The sequence below is a fragment of the Prionailurus bengalensis genome, chromosome D2 (genome assembly GCF_016509475.1).
Source record: "Prionailurus bengalensis isolate Pbe53 chromosome D2, Fcat_Pben_1.1_paternal_pri, whole genome shotgun sequence".
In the NCBI taxonomy this organism is placed as follows: domain Eukaryota; kingdom Metazoa; phylum Chordata; class Mammalia; order Carnivora; family Felidae; genus Prionailurus; species Prionailurus bengalensis.
Window position 1 is genome coordinate 29487213 of NC_057351.1, and position 21114 is coordinate 29508326.

The following is a 21114-nucleotide window of genomic DNA, read 5'->3' on the forward strand; positions in this document are numbered from 1 at the left end:
TCTTTTACTCTAATAAACTTTTGCCTGCTGTTCAAAAAAAACCAAAAAACTGATTTTGGCATTTACATTTCCTTTGTAACTAATAATTTTAGGAAGTTTTTATGTATCTTTTTTGGCTTGACCTTAGTAGGTGAAGGTATTGTTTACATTATCAGCTTAATTTTTCAGCAGCATTAAAATGTTTTGAATTTTTAATGCTCCTTTAGGTTTGTGGACCACTTACAGTCCCTGTTGCATATTTTTTTCATTTTAGAAATTATTTAAAAGTGTAAGAAACCATCCCTGGTTTATAAGCTATACATGAATCAGAAGCTGTGGGCTGGATGTGGCCCAACGGCCATGGTTCACTGAGAGTGAAATACTATGCAACTGGCAAAAACAAAACAGAACCTCTAATAATAACTGGTGACCATTTCCCCATGGTTAAGGAATTGGGTATTGAAGGAACAGGAGAAGAAGGTTTACTCTATAACCTTTCATACTTTTTTAGTCTTGAATCTGTTATTTTTGTAAAAAATGCACTTGAGTTGAGAAGTCAACCTCACTTTCTGTTATTATAGAATCAAAATCAACTAACACTGATCTTGTATTTTCAATCTCCAATAGTAGAATTTCCAAACTAATTAGAAAAGCTATAAAAATTTGTCTTTTCTTAGAGTAGCATTTCCCATTGTGTACCCATAAATCATTAGTGTCTTAGGATGTTAATTATTTTCGTGGGAAAATAATTTTATGGTCACAATTTGAGAAATGTTGAGTTCCTTCACTATATGTAGGACTTTGCTTTTTTTTTTTTTTTTTAATGGTAGAAATTAAGAGACTCGTCGTGGCAGGTATAAAACAAATAACAATGGTTTGTCTTGAAGAATTAGATGAATGTTTCTTTTTAATGATTTTATTCCTATTTATGTAGAGAAGTTTTAATCAGTAATATGTTATTCATGCTTGATTGTGCCACGAAAGAACAATGAAAGTGTTAACTTTTTTTCTTTTTGTTCCAGTTTTATTTAAGGATAAGTGACATATGATACTGTATTAGTTGAAGGTGTGCAATGTAATTTGACTTATGTATATTGTGAAATGATTATCATAAGAAGTTTAGTTAATATGCATCACCTCACAGTTACAAATATTTTTTTCTGATGAGAACTTTTAAGAGCTGTCTCAGCAACTTTTAAATACACAATACAATATTATATTCACTACACTGTACATTACATCCTTATATTTATCTTATAACTAGAAGTTTGTGTTTTTTGACCATTTTCACCCATTCCCCTTCCCTCCACACCTCTGTTAATCACCAATCTGTTCTCTGTTTCTGTTCATTTTTTGTGTTTTTTAAGATTTTACACATAAGTGAGATATGTATTTGTCTTTCACTTGTATAGGACTTTACCTGAGTATCACATTATTGTTTTTGAATTTGTGAGAAGGGACTAAAATACACAGGTTTTTGTTTGTTTTTTAATTTACATCCAAGTTGGCATATAGTACAACAATGATTTTAGGGGTAGATTCCTTAATGCCCCTTACCCATTTAGCCCATCCCCCCTCCCACAACCCCTCCAGTAACCCTGTTTGTTCTCCATATTTAAGAGTCTTTTATGTTTTGTCCCCTTCCTGTGTTTCCTTCCCTTCCCTTGTGTTCATCTGTTCTGTGTCTTAAAGTCCTCATATGAGTGAAGTCATATGATATTTGTCTTTCTCTAATTTCACTTAGCATAATACCCTCTGGTTCCATCCACATAGCTGCAAGTGGTTGGTTTTTGTTTTTGTTTTTTTTTTTTAAGTGATCTCTACACCCAGTATTGTGTTTGAACCTATAACCCGGAGACCAAGAGTCACACACTCCACCAGCTGAGCCAGCCAGGCACCCCTAAAATATGCAGTATTTTTAAAACTTGTTTCACTATGGTATCTTCTTTTCTTGGAATGATCTGTGAAAACATTCATTTGAGAGAATTTAATGTTGAGGTAGATTTTTTTAAATATTTATCTTATCTTCAAGGTGTACATGTGTATTTCCTAACTTCAACTAAGTTATTTTTAGCATTTTTAGTTTTGAGTAGTCATTTTTAATTTCTAGAGTATTTCAAATCATTAGCTTAATTTGATGTTGATTTTGTTTTATAGCCAGCTGTTGCACTGCCTACAAGCCTTAGCCTGTCTACTCCTCAGCCTGCAGCACAGATAACTGTATCATATCCAACACCTAGGTCCAGTCAGCAACAAACCCAACCTCAAAAACAGCGTGTTTTTACAGGTGTAGTCACAAAACTACATGATACGTTCGGATTTGTGGATGAAGATGTATTCTTTCAGCTTAGGTAAACTTAGGTTTTGACAAATGCCTTCTTGTATTTATTTATTTGTTTGTTTGTTTGTTTGTTTGTTTGAGAGAGTGCGTATGTGCCTGTGCACACAAGTGAGTGGGGGAGGAGCAGAGAGTGGTGAGCGAGAGAGTATCCCAAGCAGGCTCTTGTACCATCAGGGCAGAGCCCCTTGCAGAACTTGAACTCATATTTTGTGAGATTATGGCCTGAAGCGAAATCGAGAGTTGGATGCTTAGCCTACTGAACCACCCAGGCGCCCCAGCCTTCTTGTATTTAGCATGAAGTATATTGATAAGGCTTAATTACGGCAGAGGATCGTGGTTTAGTTCTAAGTTTTTGTTTTAGTCATTCAGCTTTTATTATATTTGTATCTGGCCTTTTTTGATGGAGAATATGAATGAAGCTATCTTCTGGTTACTGAACAAAGTAGTTAATGGTGAATTCTTTATACATGTTTTATAGGAGTGAGTTTATTTTCCAACTCTTCATGGGCAGACTTAAAATAGGATTAGAGATTTAATTAGTCCTATACCTTTTAAAATTAATCTTCTATTTGACATATCTAATGACAATATATACTAAAACATTTTCAACTGAAAAATTAGCGAATCAAATTGATTGATTAGTGACTAACCTATTCAAAATAATATTTTTTAGTGTGATGGTGGTTGCATGAAATAAGATTTTCCATGGATATCTCAAATATATTCTTAATGAATTGCCTTAGAGGTACTTTTTTGGGAAATGTAATTGCTGTATGACATTAAAAAAAATGGGTCTCCTATTTTCCACCTCATTTATCTCTCCACAGCCCAAAGGAAATCTTACTCTTGGGCTATAAAAGGTAGAATGTGCTGTAGAAGGAAGGACACAATATTGGGAGAAAATGGAGAAAATGAGGTGGAAATTATTTTCTTCCATTTCAAACCCTGTGTTTTTACAGGGAGGGTGAAACATGATCAGTACTCAAATCACTGTAGGAGTAGCAGACAAAAAGTAGACTTTTTAAGAGCTTTTTAGACTTCCATTTCAGATAGTTTACTTTAGTTAAAATACTACAAATGTAAATAATTTTTGGAGGAATCTTTTAATTGCATTTATATTTAACAATTTTTTTTCCAGTGCTGTCAAAGGGAAAACCCCCCAAGTGGGTGACAGAGTATTGGTTGAAGCTACATATAATCCCAATATGCCTTTTAAATGGAATGCACAAAGAATTCAGACGCTACCAAACCAGGTATATAAAATACTGAGTTAAGTATTACAGAAACTTGGTGATTCAGTCTTCTAATAATTGAAGTTTTTTTTCTTCATTTAAAAAATTTTTATTTTATTTTTTTATTTTTGTTAAGAATCAATCCCAAACTCAACCTTTACTCAAGACTCCTCCTGCTGTACTTCAGCCAATTGCACCACAGACGACATTTGGTGTTCAGGCTCAGCCTCAGCCCCAGTCACTGCTGCAGGCACAGATTTCAGCAGCTTCTATTACACCATTATTGCAGACTCAGCCACAGCCTTTATTACAGCAGCCACAGCAGAAAGGTATTACATGCAGTGTATCTTTTCTGTTTCAGACTAATATATAACTTTTACAGCTTTTTAGTTGTTAAAATAATGAGAAGATGCTTTTAATTGTAAAAAAGGCAGGGATTTCCAGAATACTTGAAAGGAAGTGTAAGTATCTTATGTAGACCGCTTGTATTTTATACCTCTTTGGAAGTATTTTTATTTTGTTGCTTTTATAGGAAGACCTGCTCTTTGTGAACTTGACATAAATATTAGAGTTATTAATCCCTTGTCCCTTCATTGGTATTTTATCTGTAATGGAAGAAAGTGTCATATAAACATAACATTATATATATATATTGTCTAGTGGTAGTACTTTGTTGAACTCTAGTGCATGAAATGAGCCGTGTTTTACATTTTTCCTTTGCAAATTAATTATTTGAAGCTCTGGACAGTTTTTTACTGAACCAGTGTTAACAAAGATAGCCTTGGCTTAACAGAAGCCTACTTAATTGGTATTTTCTTAAAGTGTAATTGTGGCAATTTCTCTTTTATTATAAATTATGACACACTTACAATTATTAAAGAGATTATAATGTAATGAGTTCTTAGATGAATACCTGCGCAATCACTACTTGGGTAAAAAGTTAAAATTGTTAGTTTACTCTTTTTTAATAGTTTTACTCTCTAAACTATGGATGTCCGCATAATACAGTTTAGCTTTGTTTTTGAATTTTACATAGTGTGTGATTCCATTTATGTAATCTGTTGTGTAAGACTTACTTTATTCAATATTATGTTGTGACAGTTTCTTATACTTTTTTTCCATGTGGGTTATTCTTCATTTTTATCATTAGAAAATATTATATGTATGAATATTGTATAGTTTATCTGTTCTTTGGTAAACGTTTGGATTGTTTCTAGTTTTTGGTTTTGGAAAATTCTGTTATAAATGTCCTCACATATGTGTCTCAGGGGAATGTGCCTAGGTTTCTCTTCATATATGTGTCCAGGGCATATACCTTCAGGTGGCATTGCGGGGTCTGAGGGTTTGTGTGACTTAAACTTACTAGGTAATGTGAGACCATTTCCAAGCTCTTGGTTCTTCCAGATATTTGATTAGTAGTCCTGTGAATTCTCTTTTTTTTTAAATTTTTATTTAATTTTAAAAATAATTTTTAAAGTTTCATTACTTATTTTTTAAAATTTTATTTATTTTTAAGTAATCTCTACACCTGATGTGGACCTTGAACTCATGACCCTGAGGTCAAGAATCAGGATGCTCTTCCATCTGAGCCAGCCAGGCACCCCAGTCATGTGATTTCTAATATTTTTTTTTTTCCTTTTCATGTTTTTCCTAAGAGGTTTTGTTTTCTGTTTGTGAGCTGGGATCTCTACACCTGATGTGGACCTTGAACTCATGACCCTGAGGTCAAGAATCAGGATGCTCTTCCATCTGAGCCAGCCAGGCACCCCAGTCATGTGATTTCTAATATATTTTTTTTCCTTTTCATGTTTTTCCTAAGAGGTTTTGTTTTCTGTTTGTGAGCTGGGACTTGAATACCACTTTTTCCTTGTCATTGTGTCAAGAAGAGAGAATGGCCTCTGTGGGAGGGATGAAGGCAGCTAAGTCCCATGAATTTGGTGGATGACTTAGAGAAGCAATGAGTAGGGTAGAAAAAATAGAAGAGAGAAAAATAGGGGCACCTGGCTGGCTCAGTTGAAGGAGCTTGCAACTCTAGTGTTGTGATTTCGAGGCCCATGTTGGGTATAGAGATTGCTTAAAATCTTAAAAGAAGAGTGAAAAGTGGTGTGGTAGGATGAGGATTTCAGAGGAGTTGATGTGTTGGCAGAAGGGTAGGGAATTGTCCATTGGGAACTAGGATTCCTTATTATAAGAAACATAAGTTAGCTAATTTTTCCTCCAGTTTTTACCATGAAAATTTTCAAGCATTCAAAAATGTCAAAAGAACAGTATAGTGATCACTTACATACTTACAACCTTGTAAAAATTTTTAACATTTTACTTTGTGTTTTACATGTGTACATACAAATAGTTTTTGCTTAATCATTTAAAGTAATTAGCAGACAGTGACATTTCATCCCTATGTACTTAAGCATGCCCTTCCTCAAAGAGACCATTTTTCTAATAACTACAGTCTGTTATATCTAAGAATATATTTATATCTTAGACATATCTAAGAATATATTTACATATTCTCAATATATTCATATCCCCCCATTTGTCTCCTAGATGTTTTTCAAGGTTATTTTTATTTCCTAAACAAAAGTGAAAAACAAAAAGCCAGTCAGCTTTTATCCATTGTATTTGGTTATGTTACTTTAGTTTTTTTTATTCTAGAATAGTTTCCCACTTTTCCTTTCTTCCTTTATGACATTGACTTTTTGAAGAGAGTAGGCTTGTTGACTTATAGATTCTTTTGGAATGTTGTATTCTGTATTTGCTGGGATTCCTTGCAATATTTTTACCTTGTTCCGCTATCCGTCATATAAACTATGAACTAGAATTAAATCTGAAGGCTTTGGCAAGAACACATCATAAATGATGTTTTGTAATTCATATTGCATCATACTAGGAGGCACATGTCAGATTCTTGTATTAATTGATGCTAAATTTGATTACTTGGTCCAAGTGGTGGCCATAGATCTCTCCATTATAAGGAGCTTTTTCTCTGGGTAATCTTTGGCTGATACTTTAGCACCCTGTGAATATCTTACTGTACAGCACTCTGGTTTACTGTCTGTGGATCAAGAATTTCAAACTACAGCCCTTGGATTTGGTCCATGGGCTGGTTTTATATGGTCTCTGAGCTTTTGCATTTTTAAACTGTTGTAAAAAGTATATACAAATAAATGATCTCTACAATTTTTTGGCCACAAAGCTTAAGAAGTTAGCTTACTTTTTCTATTTGTAAAACATAACTAGGTGATGCTTTTATATAAGTTAAAATATTTTTTCTGTGTCTTTTAAAGCTGGTTTATTGCAGCCTCCTGTCCGTATAGTTTCACAGCCACAACCAGCACGGAGATTAGATCCACCATCCAGATTTTCAGGAAGGAATGACAGAGGCGATCAAGTGCCTAACAGAAAAGATGATAGAAGGTATGTTTTTAAAAGTATAAGTTTGATGGTGGTGATGGTTGCACAGTGTGAATGCACTTAATGCCACTGAAGTGTACATTTAAAAGTGGTTAAATGCTAAGTTTGTCTTACACGTTTTATAATAGTTTTTAAAAGTTATTAAAGTATATTGAAATCTTGCTTGTAGTAAGTATTGATTTTATTGAAGAACTCTTCAATAATGCCAGAAATATTAGTAATTTTAGAAAATTCTGTTTCAAGTCGTGAAAGGGAGAGAGAAAGACGTAGATCCAGAGAAAGATCTCCTCAGAGAAAACGTTCCCGGGAGAGATCTCCTCGAAGAGAGAGAGAACGATCACCTCGAAGAGTTCGACGTGTTGTTCCACGTTACACAGTTCAGTTTTCAAAATTTTCTTTAGATTGGTAAGTTCTTTGCCCCTCAATTGTTTCATTGAATTACCAGTTTCTGATTTTGTATAATTTACTAGAGTGTGTTATATATACAGAGATATTTTTCTTACATACTCCATTGTGTTTGATAAAGTAATACGGCAGTGCACCAGTTATTTCAAGTTAGCTGTGACAATGTGGCATAATAGCAAAATGGACCTACATATACACTCATAGACATATAACATACACATGTGTGTGTATCCATAAATAGATTTTTCAGCCTTTGGAATCAGGTGGTGAGTGGGTGAGTTACCAAGAATTTCTGAGTTTTGGGGCGCCTGGGTGGCTCAGTCGGTTAAGCGTCCGACTTCGGCTCAGGTCATGATCTCATGGTCCGTGGGTTTGAGCCCCATGTTGGGCGGGCTCTGTGCTGACAGCTCAGAGCCTGGAGCCTGTTTCGAATTCTGTGTCTCCCTGTCTGTCTGACCCTCCCCCATTCATGCTCTCTCTCTGTCTCAAAAATAAATAAATGTTAAAAAAAAAAAATTTTCTGTTTCACCTGCAAAATGGAAATTCTGTTAACTAGCAGAATTACTAAGGTTAAATTGAGTTCTTGTATCTAAAGCACTTGATCAGTCTATGGCAGTTGTAGATACTCTGCATTTAATGGATGGTGGGATGTGGTGGCCAACAAGGTAATAGATAGCTACAAAGTTGCAATTCATAAAAAGATTGGCAAAATGACTAATTTAGCCTACGGGAAAGGAAGAATTATCCAAAGGCCCTGAGACTGGCAGTTGTGTATAGGATAAATTAACAAATGGGGAAAACAAATTGACAGTAAAGTAAGAAAAATGAATCATTGAAAGCAGTGTTTATAGCTGTTGAACATAGGCACAGATAACTGTATTTACTTTAGTATCCTGAGAAAGTATTAACTGCATTTTATCAAAGAATAATATTCATAATTCTAGTCTATCAAAAGTTTAAATTTCTATATATTCAGTTCTAGATTGAGTAAAAACAGTGTAATTTACTTACGCAACTCAGTGCCAAAAAAAAAATCTTGCTTAGTAACTTTGCTTAATTGTTGTGTAGTTGATGTTCATTTAGCCTTGTGGTCAAATGAGCAACTACTCTAATTTGTACTACTTACTACTCTATTTACTTGTATATTTTAAAATGTCTAGACTGCATACATCTGAGAAATTCACTGTAACCGACTTCTCCAGTCTCAAAGATATTAAATAGAGGAGCTCTGCTTTTAAACTCCTCTGTTCCAGTTTATAATGCTCCTTTTTGGGGAGAGTTCATGGATAGGATATAAAATCACAGCTATCTCCTTCCGAGTTAGACACTGACAGTGTCATTTCACCACTTTGAAATAAATTCCCAGAACATCAAATCAATCTATGACAAATAAAAATGATTTTAAAATTTGCACACCTTTTCTCATCTATAGTTGTGTAAATCAAGATTGTTTTGTAGTAATGCAGTTATAAGAGACTGTATGCTAAGAAATGGCTCGTTTGTACTTAATCTTTTATTTTAGATTTTAATCTTACAGGATAAAAAACAACTTCAAAAATTCTAGTGATGGGAAACTAAGAAACTATTACACATACTTTATGTTTGCAACACTTAAAAAAAAACACCTCAAATACTGTTTTTCACATTTTCCTTATTTTGACAGCAGAATTTTATACAAATAAAGTATAATTATGTCAGCAACCACACCTGACAAGTTTATCATATATTTGTTATTTTTAGGCTTCAAATAAAAAGACACTCCTACAAATATATTAGGTCATATTTTTTAGCTTTGTTGTTAGGTGCCTTTAAAAAAGACCAGGTAAGGGGTGCTGGGGTGGCTCAGTCAGTAATGCATCCAGCTTCAGCTCAGGTCATGATCTCACGGTTTGTGGGCTTGAGCCCTGTGTCAGGCTCTGTGCTGACAGTTCAGAGCCTGGAGCCTGCTTTGGATTCCTTGTCTCCCTCTCTCTACCCTTCCTCCCTTGCTTGTACTGTGTCTCTCAAAAATAAATAAAGATTAAAAAAAAATTTTTTTTAATAAAAAAGATAATATAGTGAGCTTTTCAGCTTACAAATTATTCTTTTCCACACTTTTTATGCTTTTAATAGAAATTCTTTGTTCTTTTACCAGACTGGTTTACCTTTGAGTTCCTTTCCTTTACAAGTTCTGCTTCTTAGGAAAAAGGAAATCATCCTTTAAAAAAAATCAGTGTGCCACCCTCTCAAAATAAATAAACTTAAAAAAAAAATCATTATGCCAGATTTAAAAGGCAAGAAATTTATCCTCTTTTCCTAATAAACACTCAGGTATGGATCATTGCCATTAATACAGAGAAATGTGGATAATCCAAAAAAACATTGGATTTAGCTTTCATGTGGATTATTGTGCTTAATTATGAATGTAAATATGCTTGATCTAGGATCTTTTTATAAAATGAAGGTTTTTTTAATTTTTATACTATATGAACCAGATTGAAGAGTACTCATTATTTGGTACCTCTCTTGTCCCTTCTTTTTATCCATTCTATGTGAATTATAATTTTCTCAAAAATGCAGTTTCAACTAAGGCAGAACTGCTTTTTGTTCATATTTTCTCTGGAGGTGGAGTTGAAGTTATTTCAAAGGGTCTCTAATGAATTTTAAGCTACACACAAAAAGCAAAGAAATAAAGGTAACATTTAGATACCAGTTATTTCTTTAAACTGTAAGTAAATAAATTTGAAAATGAGGTTCTCCTATGCCTCTGTGCAACTCTGTAACCCATTAATAATTGACTCTGACCATTTTCAGCTGCCTTTTAACTGTCAGGTTGTATATTTAGATTCAGTATGGAGTAGATGTTTGTATAATTTTTGATATTAAGGCTATTTATTCACTACTTATGTCTGTTTTTCAGTCCTAGTTGTGACATGATGGAACTAAGGCGCCGTTATCAGAATTTATATATACCTAGTGACTTTTTTGATGCTCAGTTTACATGGGTGGATGCTTTCCCTTTGTCAAGACCATTTCAGCTGGGAAATTACTGCAATTTCTATGTAATGCACAGAGAAGTAGAGTCCTTAGAAAAAAATATGGCCGTTCTTGATCCGCCAGATGCTGACCATTTATACAGTGCAAAGGTTTGTATTATGTGATATACAGCTAAAATTTCTGAGCAGTTATTCATATTAAGAATGTGGAATTAATCTTCATAAAGTGGTTGTTAGGTTTAAGACCTGAATAGCTATTTTTTTCTTGTCTGCCTAATTTTGTTTTGGTTACTTAAATAATTTAATTTAACCTCTCTTTGCCTTACCTCTTAAAATTTATGGTTATTGTTTTAACATTTTGAAACTTATAAAATTCTGAAGATGAAGTTGATTTTATTGAGCTTTTTAGAATGTTCTGTAACTTCTGGTATCCTCTGATAAAACATAATGTTGGTGTATGCCCTATAGGTTAGTCTTCAGGGTAACATTCTGTATATTGTTTATGGTCTCACAGTTTTTGGTTATTTTTAGCACATTAATCAAAAAGCATTTCTTGAAAAGTTAAAACTCTATCATTATACAATATCTAATGCCGTTTCTGCCATAGCATTTTACTTTCCATTTTTGTAAAAATTGTGGATATCAAATATGTAAGGATAATTAGTAGTGCTTCTCATTTTTTTACATTACTTTAGACTTTTGACAGGATTGAATTATTTGACTATAATAGGTAATGCTGATGGCTAGTCCTAGTATGGAAGATTTGTATCATAAGTCATGTGCTCTTGCCGAAGACCCACAAGAACTTCGAGATGGATTTCAACATCCTGCTAGACTTGTTAAGGTAAAATGAAACATTTATTTTAACCTCAGGTGTATACTTCCTTTGCTTATTTCTGATTTTGTGTGTGTGTGTGTGTGCGCGCGCGTGTATATACATAATTTTAAAACACTACATTTTTAGCTTGCTGATTAGTTTAATTTTTGTATGATGGCACTTAAAATTTAATGATATGGATGTTTTTCTCATTGCAGATTATAGATATATGTTATTTGTATGTCACTAGTTCAGCTACCATTTTGATGTTTTGTATTTGAAGCGTAGTAAAATCTTAGTGGTATTGGATTTAGTGTATCTTTGGATGCTGTTAAAGTGTGAATTCTAGCTTGTTTCTTTAAAGAATTCTTTATCTGAAGAAATATTTTAGAAGGATGAGTTATGATGTATAAATCCTATTCCATTGCTGAAATGCAGTGTGGAACACGATGAACTGAACTCTTCCTTGACTGACAGATACCAGAGGTAGTAAAAATGATATTGGAAAGGTTTGTACCTTTCCTTTTCAAGTATTTTATTTGTAATTTGACAAGTTGCATAATATATGTAAATGACTGTTTGTTTTGAATTAGTTTTTAGTGGGCATGAAAGGCAAGGATGAAGCCATGGCCATTGGAGGCCACTGGTCTCCTTCGCTGGATGGACCAGACCCAGAAAAAGACCCATCTGTGTTGATTAAGACTGCTATTCGTTGTTGTAAGGCTCTGACAGGCATTGATCTAAGTGTATGCACACAATGGTAAGTACTAATTCATTTTTTGATTAGAAATATTTTTTCATAGTTTATATAGATGTTCTTATCTATCAGCCTCTCCCCATCCCCTCACCCTTACTTTAGCAACCTTGATCATGCAGGTAATCTCAAAGGAAAATCCCCATTTGTAGCAAAAGTTTATTTGGTGCCAAAATGTTTGGGGGAAAAAGGATTAAGAACTAATCAAAATAAACTGAAAATTATTTAAATGTTTTGTTATGCTTTACTTTGGAAGTTGGATGTATGTTGAAAATATTTTTCATTTCATGCATAGCTGGAGAAGATCGTCAAGAGAGAACTTCATTTCATTATAATTCTTTTGTTATAAAATGATATAGTTGCTGATTATTTTTGTTCAGCCATATTTTCTCTTGAGGCTTATTTGTCTTGTGTATTTTAGTGTATTTCTTGTGATTTAATTGAGAACATTCTTTTTTTAGCACATGAAATCTGAACAGCTATCCAGCTTCTTCAGGTATTCTCTAAAATATGGGTAGCATTGTAATCAAACTTGAAAATGCTTTGGGGAACATATTCTTTTAACCATAAAATATTGTACAAATGTACCAAAAGAGGAACTATGGCTTCTATAATTTTTTTTTTCTTTAGACCAACCTCAAGTTCTTGCAGCAAAATTTCTTTACTTGATGTGCTACAAGTGAACTAGGGTCTTTAAAATGTATTTTAGAATTTTTTTTCCAACATGCTTCTTCCCTTGCAACAGGTACCGTTTTGCAGAGATTCGCTACCATCGCCCTGAGGAGACCCACAAGGGGCGTACAGTTCCAGCTCATGTGGAGACAGTGGTTTTATTTTTCCCGGATGTTTGGCATTGCCTTCCCACCCGCTCAGAGTGGGAAACCCTCTCCCGAGGATACAAGCAGCAGCTGGTCGAGAAGCTTCAGGGTGAACGCAAGGAGGCTGATGGAGAACAGGCACTGAACGCTAATCCCTTTTTCTATTTCCGCTTCTCACAGGCACAGGAACACAGGCACAAATGCACACCACACACTACATAACAAACACACATGGAGGAACATAACTGGTAACAGCGACTGGTACTCCAGCTTTCAGCAGTATAGTTTTATTTTCTTTTCTTTAAAAAAAAATTTGTCTAGTATGCTAACTTTAAGAGTGCTGAGACCTCAAAGGAAAATAAGTTGTGCTTAAATTGCACAGAATTTTGTTTTTATCATAGGTCTAGTTGCTGGAATCTGGGACCAGTTGTTGAGCAAGTTTCAGTATTAAGCCATTTTAAACATTTTGCCATTTTCTAAAATTTAAAAAATTTTCTCTTTCACGGTCATCAGTTCTAGTCATGGATATTTGAAATTGGACAACCACAAGTCTGAGAGATTTGACATTTCAGGCTATGTGGCATCGTCTTTGGTACATTTGAAAGGTCTGACTAAATCAGTCTTAACTTTGGGTGGCTTGAAAATTGGGGCAAGATCACACACTGTGTGGTTAGTGGAGACCGGCAGTGTTTGTGCATCCCTGATATCCTTTGTGTTGTAATTTATCACCCTTTTGTGTTTCACAGATCTGGCTTTGATTGGCTGATGAGTGTCTTTGTGATCAGTTAAAAGTGGTAGAATGTATGTACGTGGACTTGCCTAAATAATAACTTTAGGAGAAGACAATCTGAAACATTTGTGACCTTGCACAGATCAGCAACAGACTTTTAAAAATAAATTACCATAATTTTAAGGTTTCAGAATAGTAATTATGTTCTTAACTTTGTATATCAGGATGAAGAAGAGAAGGATGATGGTGAAGCTAAAGAAATTTCCACTCCTACCCATTGGTCTAAACTTGATCCAAAGACAATGAAGGTAACTTTGAAATTGATGGTATTTAATTTTAAGTCTCTGAATAGGTACAGAGAATGTGGACAGTGTTTTATCAGATAAAAGGCACTCCAAATCATCCATGAATTTTACATAAATATTCTATATTGTATTTATGTGCATGTGTATAATAATTAAATAAAAGGTGACTTCAGGGGTGCCTGCGTGGCTCAGTCGGTTAAGTGCCCAACTTCGGTTCAGGTCATGACCTTGAGGTTCACCAAGTTCAGCCCCATGTCCGACTCTGTGCTAACAGATCAGAGCCTGGAGCCTGCTTCGGATTCTGTGTCTCCTTCTCTCTTTGCCCCTGCCCTGCTCACACTCTGTCTTTCTCTCTCAAAAATAAATAAAAACCTTTTAAAAAAATTCTATTAACAAAAGGTGACTTTATAAATCAGTGCAGCCAGTATCTTTTTAATGTAATATACAATTGGCTATAGTGTAAGCAACATCATTTTCTGATTGGGGAACTGTCCAAGAAGGCAGAATTTTTATATTTAAGTAATTTATATTCAAGGAAAAGGGAAGAAACTGGGAAAAGATTATCAAGATTATTTTAGTTTTTAAAAATAAAATTTGTAAGTAGATTGATATGGGGTGCCTGGGTGGCTCAGTCAGTTGAGCACCCAACTCTTGATTTTGGCTTAGGTCATGATCCCATAGTCATGGGATTGAGCCCCATGTCGGGCTCCACTGAATGTGGAGCCTGCTCAAGATTCTCTCTCCTTTTGCCCCTTCCCCCACACTCGTGCTCTTTCTCTTAAAAAAAAAAAAAAAAAGGTATCTGAACTGGGAAGGAAATAATAATTTAAAAGTCTCTTTTGAAAATCTTTGGTTAACCTGTACTAGGTTTTCTTTGTTCCCCAATGTTTTTGGACCTGTTATCTTTCCGCACTTATTCGTCTCTGGGCCTTTAATGTGAGTATATTTTCATAGATTCTGTATATGTGACTTCTACATAAGTCAGAAGCTGATTGTAAATTGCTTTTGCATCTTGTTATTTTTAACACATAAAAGCTGACCTTTTGGTTAATTTTTGTTCTCAGCAAAAAGCAGGTTTTCTTCCTTTGTATGAAACTATACTTTTTTAATTCACATTGCTTTTTTAATAAGTAAATATGTATCATAAGAATGTTTGTTATTCTTGTATTACTTCAAGTTGTCTTGATCAGCATCAGGTTTTGTATAGAGAACTGTGGATTCAGAAAATACAGGTAATTAGGGCACCTGGGTGGTTCATTCCGTTAAGTGTCCAACTTCAGCTCAGGTCATTGTCTCATTGCTCATGGGTTTGAGCCCCGCGTCAGGCTCCGTGCTGACAGTTTGGAGCCTGCTTCAGATTCTGTGCTTCCCTCTCTCTCTGCCTCTCCCCCATTCGCATTCTGTCTCTCTGTCTCAAACATTAATTTAAAAACAGAGGGCGCCTGGGTGACTCAGTCGGTTAAACATCCGACTTCAGCTCAGGTCGTGATCTTGCAGATGGTCTCTGTGCTGACAGCTCTGAGTCTGGACCCTGGAGGCTGTTTCAGATTCTGTGCTCCTCCCCCACTTGTGCTGTTTCTGTGTCTGTCTGTCTGTCTGTCTGTCTCTCTCTGTCAAACATTAAAAATAAACAAACATTAAAAAAAGAAAGAAAATACAGTCAATTAGTTTAAGCCTGCATCCCAGGACTTCTTTTCAAACTGATGACTTTACTGTTAAGTTTCTTATTTTAAAACTTGTATTTCTTTTGATTATAAATATAACACATGTTTATTTTAAAAATTGGTACATACATGAAAAATTGAAGAAAAAAGTTACCAAAGCCTATGATTCAAAGAGAACCACTGTTAAAATGTTGATTTTTTTTTTTTTTAAGAGGTACACACTTTGCTTGGTTGGTTCTGATCACATTGTATTAAAAAGTTGCAGTTTCATCCTTTTCAGTTAATATTAGTGTTTCCCATATAATTATTTTTAAATGTTCTATACTCTTCTATTTAGTTGATGTGGTATTATTCTTTCATTGGATATTTAGATTCTTTAGTTTTTTGAGAAAGGGACTGTTACAAGGAATATGTAAAGTGTTTTGTTTTTCCTGTGTTTAGAATATTTCTTTAGGGTTAATTCCCCCAAATTAGAATAACTGTGTCAAAGAGAATTAATTTTTTAAGCATCTTAAAACATGTTTCAGATTATTTTCCAAAAATATTCTGTCAGTTTGCATTTTCACAAACATGTTCTGAGCTGAGCAATTTTAAGAAATCAAACTAAAGATATTTGCAGTTTGTTCCTTATTTCAATATCCCATTTTCTTTTTCTGTGTTTTTTATGTTCTGCATATTTAGGTAAATGACCTTCGAAAAGAATTAGAAAGTCGAGCCCTTAGTTCCAAAGGATTAAAATCTCAGTTAATAGCCCGATTGACAAAACAGCTTAAAGTAGAAGAGCAAAAAGAAGAACAAAAGGAATTAGAGAAATCAGAAAAAGAAGAGGAAGAGGAGGATGATAGGAAATCTGAAGATGATAAAGAGGTATATATACACTATTAAATATAATGCTTGTTTATAGGGAATTCTTAAAATATGTGCGTGTGTACTTTTATTAAGCCACCTGGGTGGCTCAGTCACTTAAGTGTCTGACTCTTGATTGTGGCTCAGGTGATGATCTCATGGTTCCTGAGATAGAGCCCCAAGTCAGGCTCTGCACTGACAGCATGGAGCCTGCTTGGGATTCTCTCTCTCTCCTTCTCTCTCTGCCCCTTCCCTAAGCTTGCCTGCGTGCACATTCTCTCTCAAACTAAATAAACATTTATTAAAAAAAAAAAAATACAACTACATAACTGTAAAATTCAACGCTTTTGGTGAACAGTTTGACAAATGCAATATAGTTATATAACCATGACGACAACTAAGACGTAAAACAGGTCTGTCACCCTCTAAAAATCTCTACCCTTACGTAAGCATTTTCTTCTCTCCATGTGCTCCTTCTGCTTCTCACACCAGCCTCTGGGAGCCACTGATCTGTTTCCTGTAGTTTTGTCTATTCCAGTATTTCATGTAAATGGAATTATATATAATATTTACAGTCTGACCTCTTCAACTTAGCAAAATGCATTAGAGATTTGCCCATTTTGTTGTATATATTACTAATTTGTTATTTTGTATTGCTTAATAATATCCCATAATATCCCATAGTATCAATGTATCACAGTTTGTTTTCTACTCAAGAGAAATTTGAGTTATTTCCAAATCATGTATTTTTAATCTTCCCTTTTAAAAATGAATGCTAAATTATTCATATGTTTGGGGTGCCTGGCTGGCTCAGTCAGCAGAGCATGCGACTCTTGATCCTTGGGGTCATGGGTTTGAGCCCCACATTGGCCATTGAGTTTACTTAAAAAATTATTCAGGGGTACCTGGGTGGCTCAGTCAAACATCCAACACTTGATTTTAGCTCAGGTCGTGATCTCACTGCTTGTGAGTTCGATCCCCGCATTGGGCTCTGCACTGATAGCTTGGAGCCTGCTTGGGATTCTGTCTACCTCTCTCTCTGCCCCTCCCCCCACTTGGTCTCTGTATCTCTTTCAAAAATAAAAATAAACTTTAAAAAATTATCCCTGTGTTTTAGAGAGAATTTGATTGACAGAGCCATTAAGTTCAGAGATTGAGTTCGAGTGAAGTGCTTATCCCAGAATTTTGCTGCTTCTACAGCTGTGTGTTTGATTGCATTGCATCTTATGCCCTTACAATAACTCCTAGATGCACAAGCCTGCCATTGTTTTCTGAATTTGAAAGAGAGCAATAGAAGAAGCATGTCAGAATGCCAGTAATTGGACAGACCAACAGTATGTATTTCCTAATGTGATGCATTCTGGATTATACATAATTATTTATGAAGTATTCCTGCCAAAAATGTTTTTACCTTAATCTAATTGTGAGAGAATAGTCAGATTTAGAATGTAAAAAGTTACACAAAGCAGCTTATCTGAACTTCTGAAATGTCTATGTCATGAGAGACAAAAAGAAATGATTTACATTGGGGGCACCTCAGTTTGTTAAGCATCCAACTCTTGGTTTCAGCTCAGGTCGTGATATCGTGGTTTTGAAAGTTCAAGCCCCATGTTGGGCTCTGGTTTGGCACTGTGGAGGCTCCTTGGGATTCTCACTCTCCCTATCTTTCTGTCCCCCCCCCCCACACTTTGTCTCTCAAATAAATAAACTTTAAATAAAAATAAACAATTTACATTAAAAGAGGTTAGCAACACATGATAACTGGATGTATTGAATGAAACTTGACTGGACCCCGAATAGGAAAAAAAAAAATGCCGTGAAGAATAGTTTGTGAATAATTGGAGACATTTGATTATGGATATGGGTGTGATATTAGATTATTTTGAAGCAGTGTTAAATTTCTTGGATGTGATAATGGTTTTTTGTTATGTTGAACTACCTTGTTCTTAAGAGAGTTGTGATTCCTTATTTCATTCAATGATAATATTTATCTTGATAATGAAAATATATCACTTGGGTAGTAGGAGCCCTTTTGAGTTGGCTTCTGTGTCCTTTCACATGTCCTCGTTATATTTTGAGGACTAAACTTATTTTGGAGCCCAAAACAGTGTCGCCATCTCACTGTGTACACTCCCTGCCCTGGCTTTGGAATTAGCCATTTCCCAAGGAAATATGTGTGTGTATACTTTTTTAAGATAGAACTATAAAAAGCCCTCATACTTTTTAGTGAAGGTGATGATAATTTAGAAGCCAAGACATACTCGTATCATTGTGCTTCCCATGACCCCTGTTAGTCAATAGAGCTATCGTACAGATATATATTAATTTATACTTATATATACCTACATATATGTATTTGTATCTATATTTGTTACAGTATATGTATTGAAAGTCATGAGTTTATGCTAGTATCTCCAGTTGTACTCCCAACACCAGAGTTCACTTCAGTTTCCTCCTTTCTGCATACCTAACTCCCTTTTCCAATAATGAGAAATGTAGCTTCCACTGTACTTAATGTATTTGTTTACTTGCTCAGTTGTTTGTTGCATTCCCTCTGCTATCTGGATACTCTGGTAGTCCGATTCCCTACCCTGTGTTGTGTCTCTGGATGTTCTTGCTCCATTTGTGTCAGTACCTGTTGACTGGTGGGCTTGTCTGCCAGCCTCCATCCTCTGTATAGACACCTGCTTTGTTGGAGGAGTTGCTTTAGAACTGAATTGTTCAGGACCGAAAGACTAGAAAGAGAAGGCAAAGAAGAGCTGGTTTTCACTTTTTGATGTTAGCAGCCATTGGGGTTGGAAAATAGTGATATTATAATTCGTACCATTTTGTTTTTACATATTTCCCTCATCTCCTATTTGGTTTCCTGGTGGTATAGTTTTCTCTCTTGTTAAATTCATATAGAAGAAGGCAGGATCAATTCTTTTAAAAAATTTTTTTTAATGTTTATTTTTTGAGAGAGACAGAGACAGAATGCGAGTGGATTAGGGGCAGAGAGAGAGGGAGACACAGAATCTGAAGCAGGCTCCAGGCTCGGAGCTGTCAGCACAGAGCCCGACGTGGGGCTCAAACTCACGAGCTGTGAGACCACGACCTTAGCCGAAGTTGGACGCTCATGGACGTTCAACCAACTGAGCCACCCAAGCGCCCCAAGGCAGGATTAATTCTTGATTGTTTTTTTTTTTTTTTAATATAGAACACTTTTTGCATATGAACAATCTTTGTGCAGGGGCCATAGCCAATCTTTTTTGTATCGTTCTAATTTTAGTATATGTGCTGCTGAAGCAAGCACTGTTTTCCTTTGTTTTATGATGGTTACCTATTTGTTTTTTAACATCATTACGAATTTATTGAGGCACCTGGGTGGCTCAGTTGGGTAGGTATCCGACTTCGGCTCAGGTCATTGATCTCAGTTTGTGAGTTCAAGCCCCACATTGGTCTCTGCACTGGCAGCTCGGGGCCTGATTTGGATTTTCTCTCCCTCTGACTCTCCCCCACTCACGCTCGCTCGTGCTCTCTCTTTTAAAAAATAAACATTTAAAAAATTAAACATGGGTGCCTGGGTGGCTCAGTTGGTTAAGCGTCTGATTTCGGCTCAGGTCATGATCTCAAGGTTCAAGGGTTGGAGCCCTGCATCGGGCTCTGTGGTGACAGTGCAGCTGTTGGATTCTGTGTTTCCCTCTCTCTCTACCCCTGCCCTGCTCGTACTCTGTCTCTCTCTCAAAAATAAACATTAAAAAATTTGTTTATTAAACATTGTGAATTTATAGATTTAAATGTATTTGATGGGCTTCAGTTCTTTGCAATTCTTATCCTTATTGAAGCTCAAATTGTCTTTTTTTGGCCAGTGGGTGGGAATATATATATACAGATACACAGCACTAATACAGTACTAATGATATACCACTAATGTTACTGCTGAAATTTGTTTATAAAGTTATTTTTGCTTTTCCTATCCTTATTTTCTCCCTGTTGTTTTTATGTTGTACTATAAATACATTGGGCTAGCATGTAGCATTACATATTGTACTCTTTTAATCCTCCTTTAGTCTTGGTTCTACAGTTCTATATCTAACGCTCACCACTAGTGCTTTTGTCATTGTCTCTGAAGGTCATCTCTAGGAGATTCTTCAGAGCTCATGGTAGCAATATTTAGGTTCTTGTATGTTGGTAACAGTTTGACTATACTTAAAAGTCAGTTTTTGGGAATGCAAACTGGTGCAGACACCTTGGAAAACAGTATGGAGGTTCCTCAAAAAATTAAAAATAGAACTACCCTACAACCCAGCAATTGGTATGTTAAATGCACGCTCATGCACGCACGCTCATGCGCGCACGCGCGCGCGCACACACACACACACACACACACACACACACTGGAGTATTACTTGGCAATCAGAAAGAATGAAGTCTTCCATTTGCAGCTATGTGGATGAACTAGAGGGTATTATGCTAAGTGAAATTAGACAAATATATGCCTTCACTCATGAGAAATTTAAGATATAAAACAGCAAAGAAGCAAAAAGAATATAACAACAGGGAGGGGGACATAACATAAGAGACTCTTAAATGTGGAGAACAAACAGGGTTGCTGGAGGGTTTGTGGGGGGGGGATGGGCTAAATGGGTAAGGGGCATTAAGGGATCTACTCCTTAAATCATTGTTGCACTATATGCTAACTTAGATGTAAATTAAAAAATAAATAATTTTTTAAAGTCAGTTTTGGTGATTATAAAATCTTTGATTCACATTTATATTCTTTTGAATGTTTTTAATAAACTCTCTTTTCTATGACATGTAGAGTTTTGCTGTCAAAAATTGATGATAAGGCAAT

At 35.2% G+C, this 21114-nt stretch overlaps 1 protein-coding gene and 2 non-coding genes across 10 annotated transcripts in view; 2 read left to right on the forward strand and 1 right to left on the reverse strand.

Annotated features, from left to right (window-relative positions):
- The window catches only part of CCAR1 (cell division cycle and apoptosis regulator 1), a 62324-nt gene that overhangs the window by 22134 nt on the left and 19076 nt on the right, over window positions 1–21114 (forward strand). For 5 of the 8 annotated variants that reach the window (XM_043596493.1, XM_043596496.1, XM_043596492.1 and 2 more), the window contains 11 exons: window positions 2137–2330; window positions 3459–3573; window positions 3689–3881; window positions 6840–6969; window positions 7210–7371; window positions 10271–10496; window positions 11077–11190; window positions 11757–11923; window positions 12663–12873; window positions 13690–13773; window positions 16116–16301. In XM_043596493.1, coding sequence (XP_043452428.1) covers window positions 2137–2330; window positions 3459–3573; window positions 3689–3881; window positions 6840–6969; window positions 7210–7371; window positions 10271–10496; window positions 11077–11190; window positions 11757–11923; window positions 12663–12873; window positions 13690–13773; window positions 16116–16301 — 1782 coding nt within the window. The remainder of the gene's footprint in view (window positions 1–2136; window positions 2331–3458; window positions 3574–3688; window positions 3882–6839; window positions 6970–7209; window positions 7372–10270; window positions 10497–11076; window positions 11191–11756; window positions 11924–12662; window positions 12874–13689; window positions 13774–16115; window positions 16302–21114) is intronic. The other 3 variants (XM_043596499.1, XM_043596500.1, XM_043596498.1) reach the window with 1 other exon arrangement.
- On the forward strand, window positions 11561–11625 carry LOC122493627. The gene has a single exon (XR_006299983.1). It is a non-coding gene; the product is annotated as a small nucleolar RNA SNORD98 (small nucleolar RNA).
- Window positions 19467–19572, reverse strand: LOC122493603. The gene has a single exon (XR_006299961.1). It is a non-coding gene; the product is annotated as a U6 spliceosomal RNA (small nuclear RNA).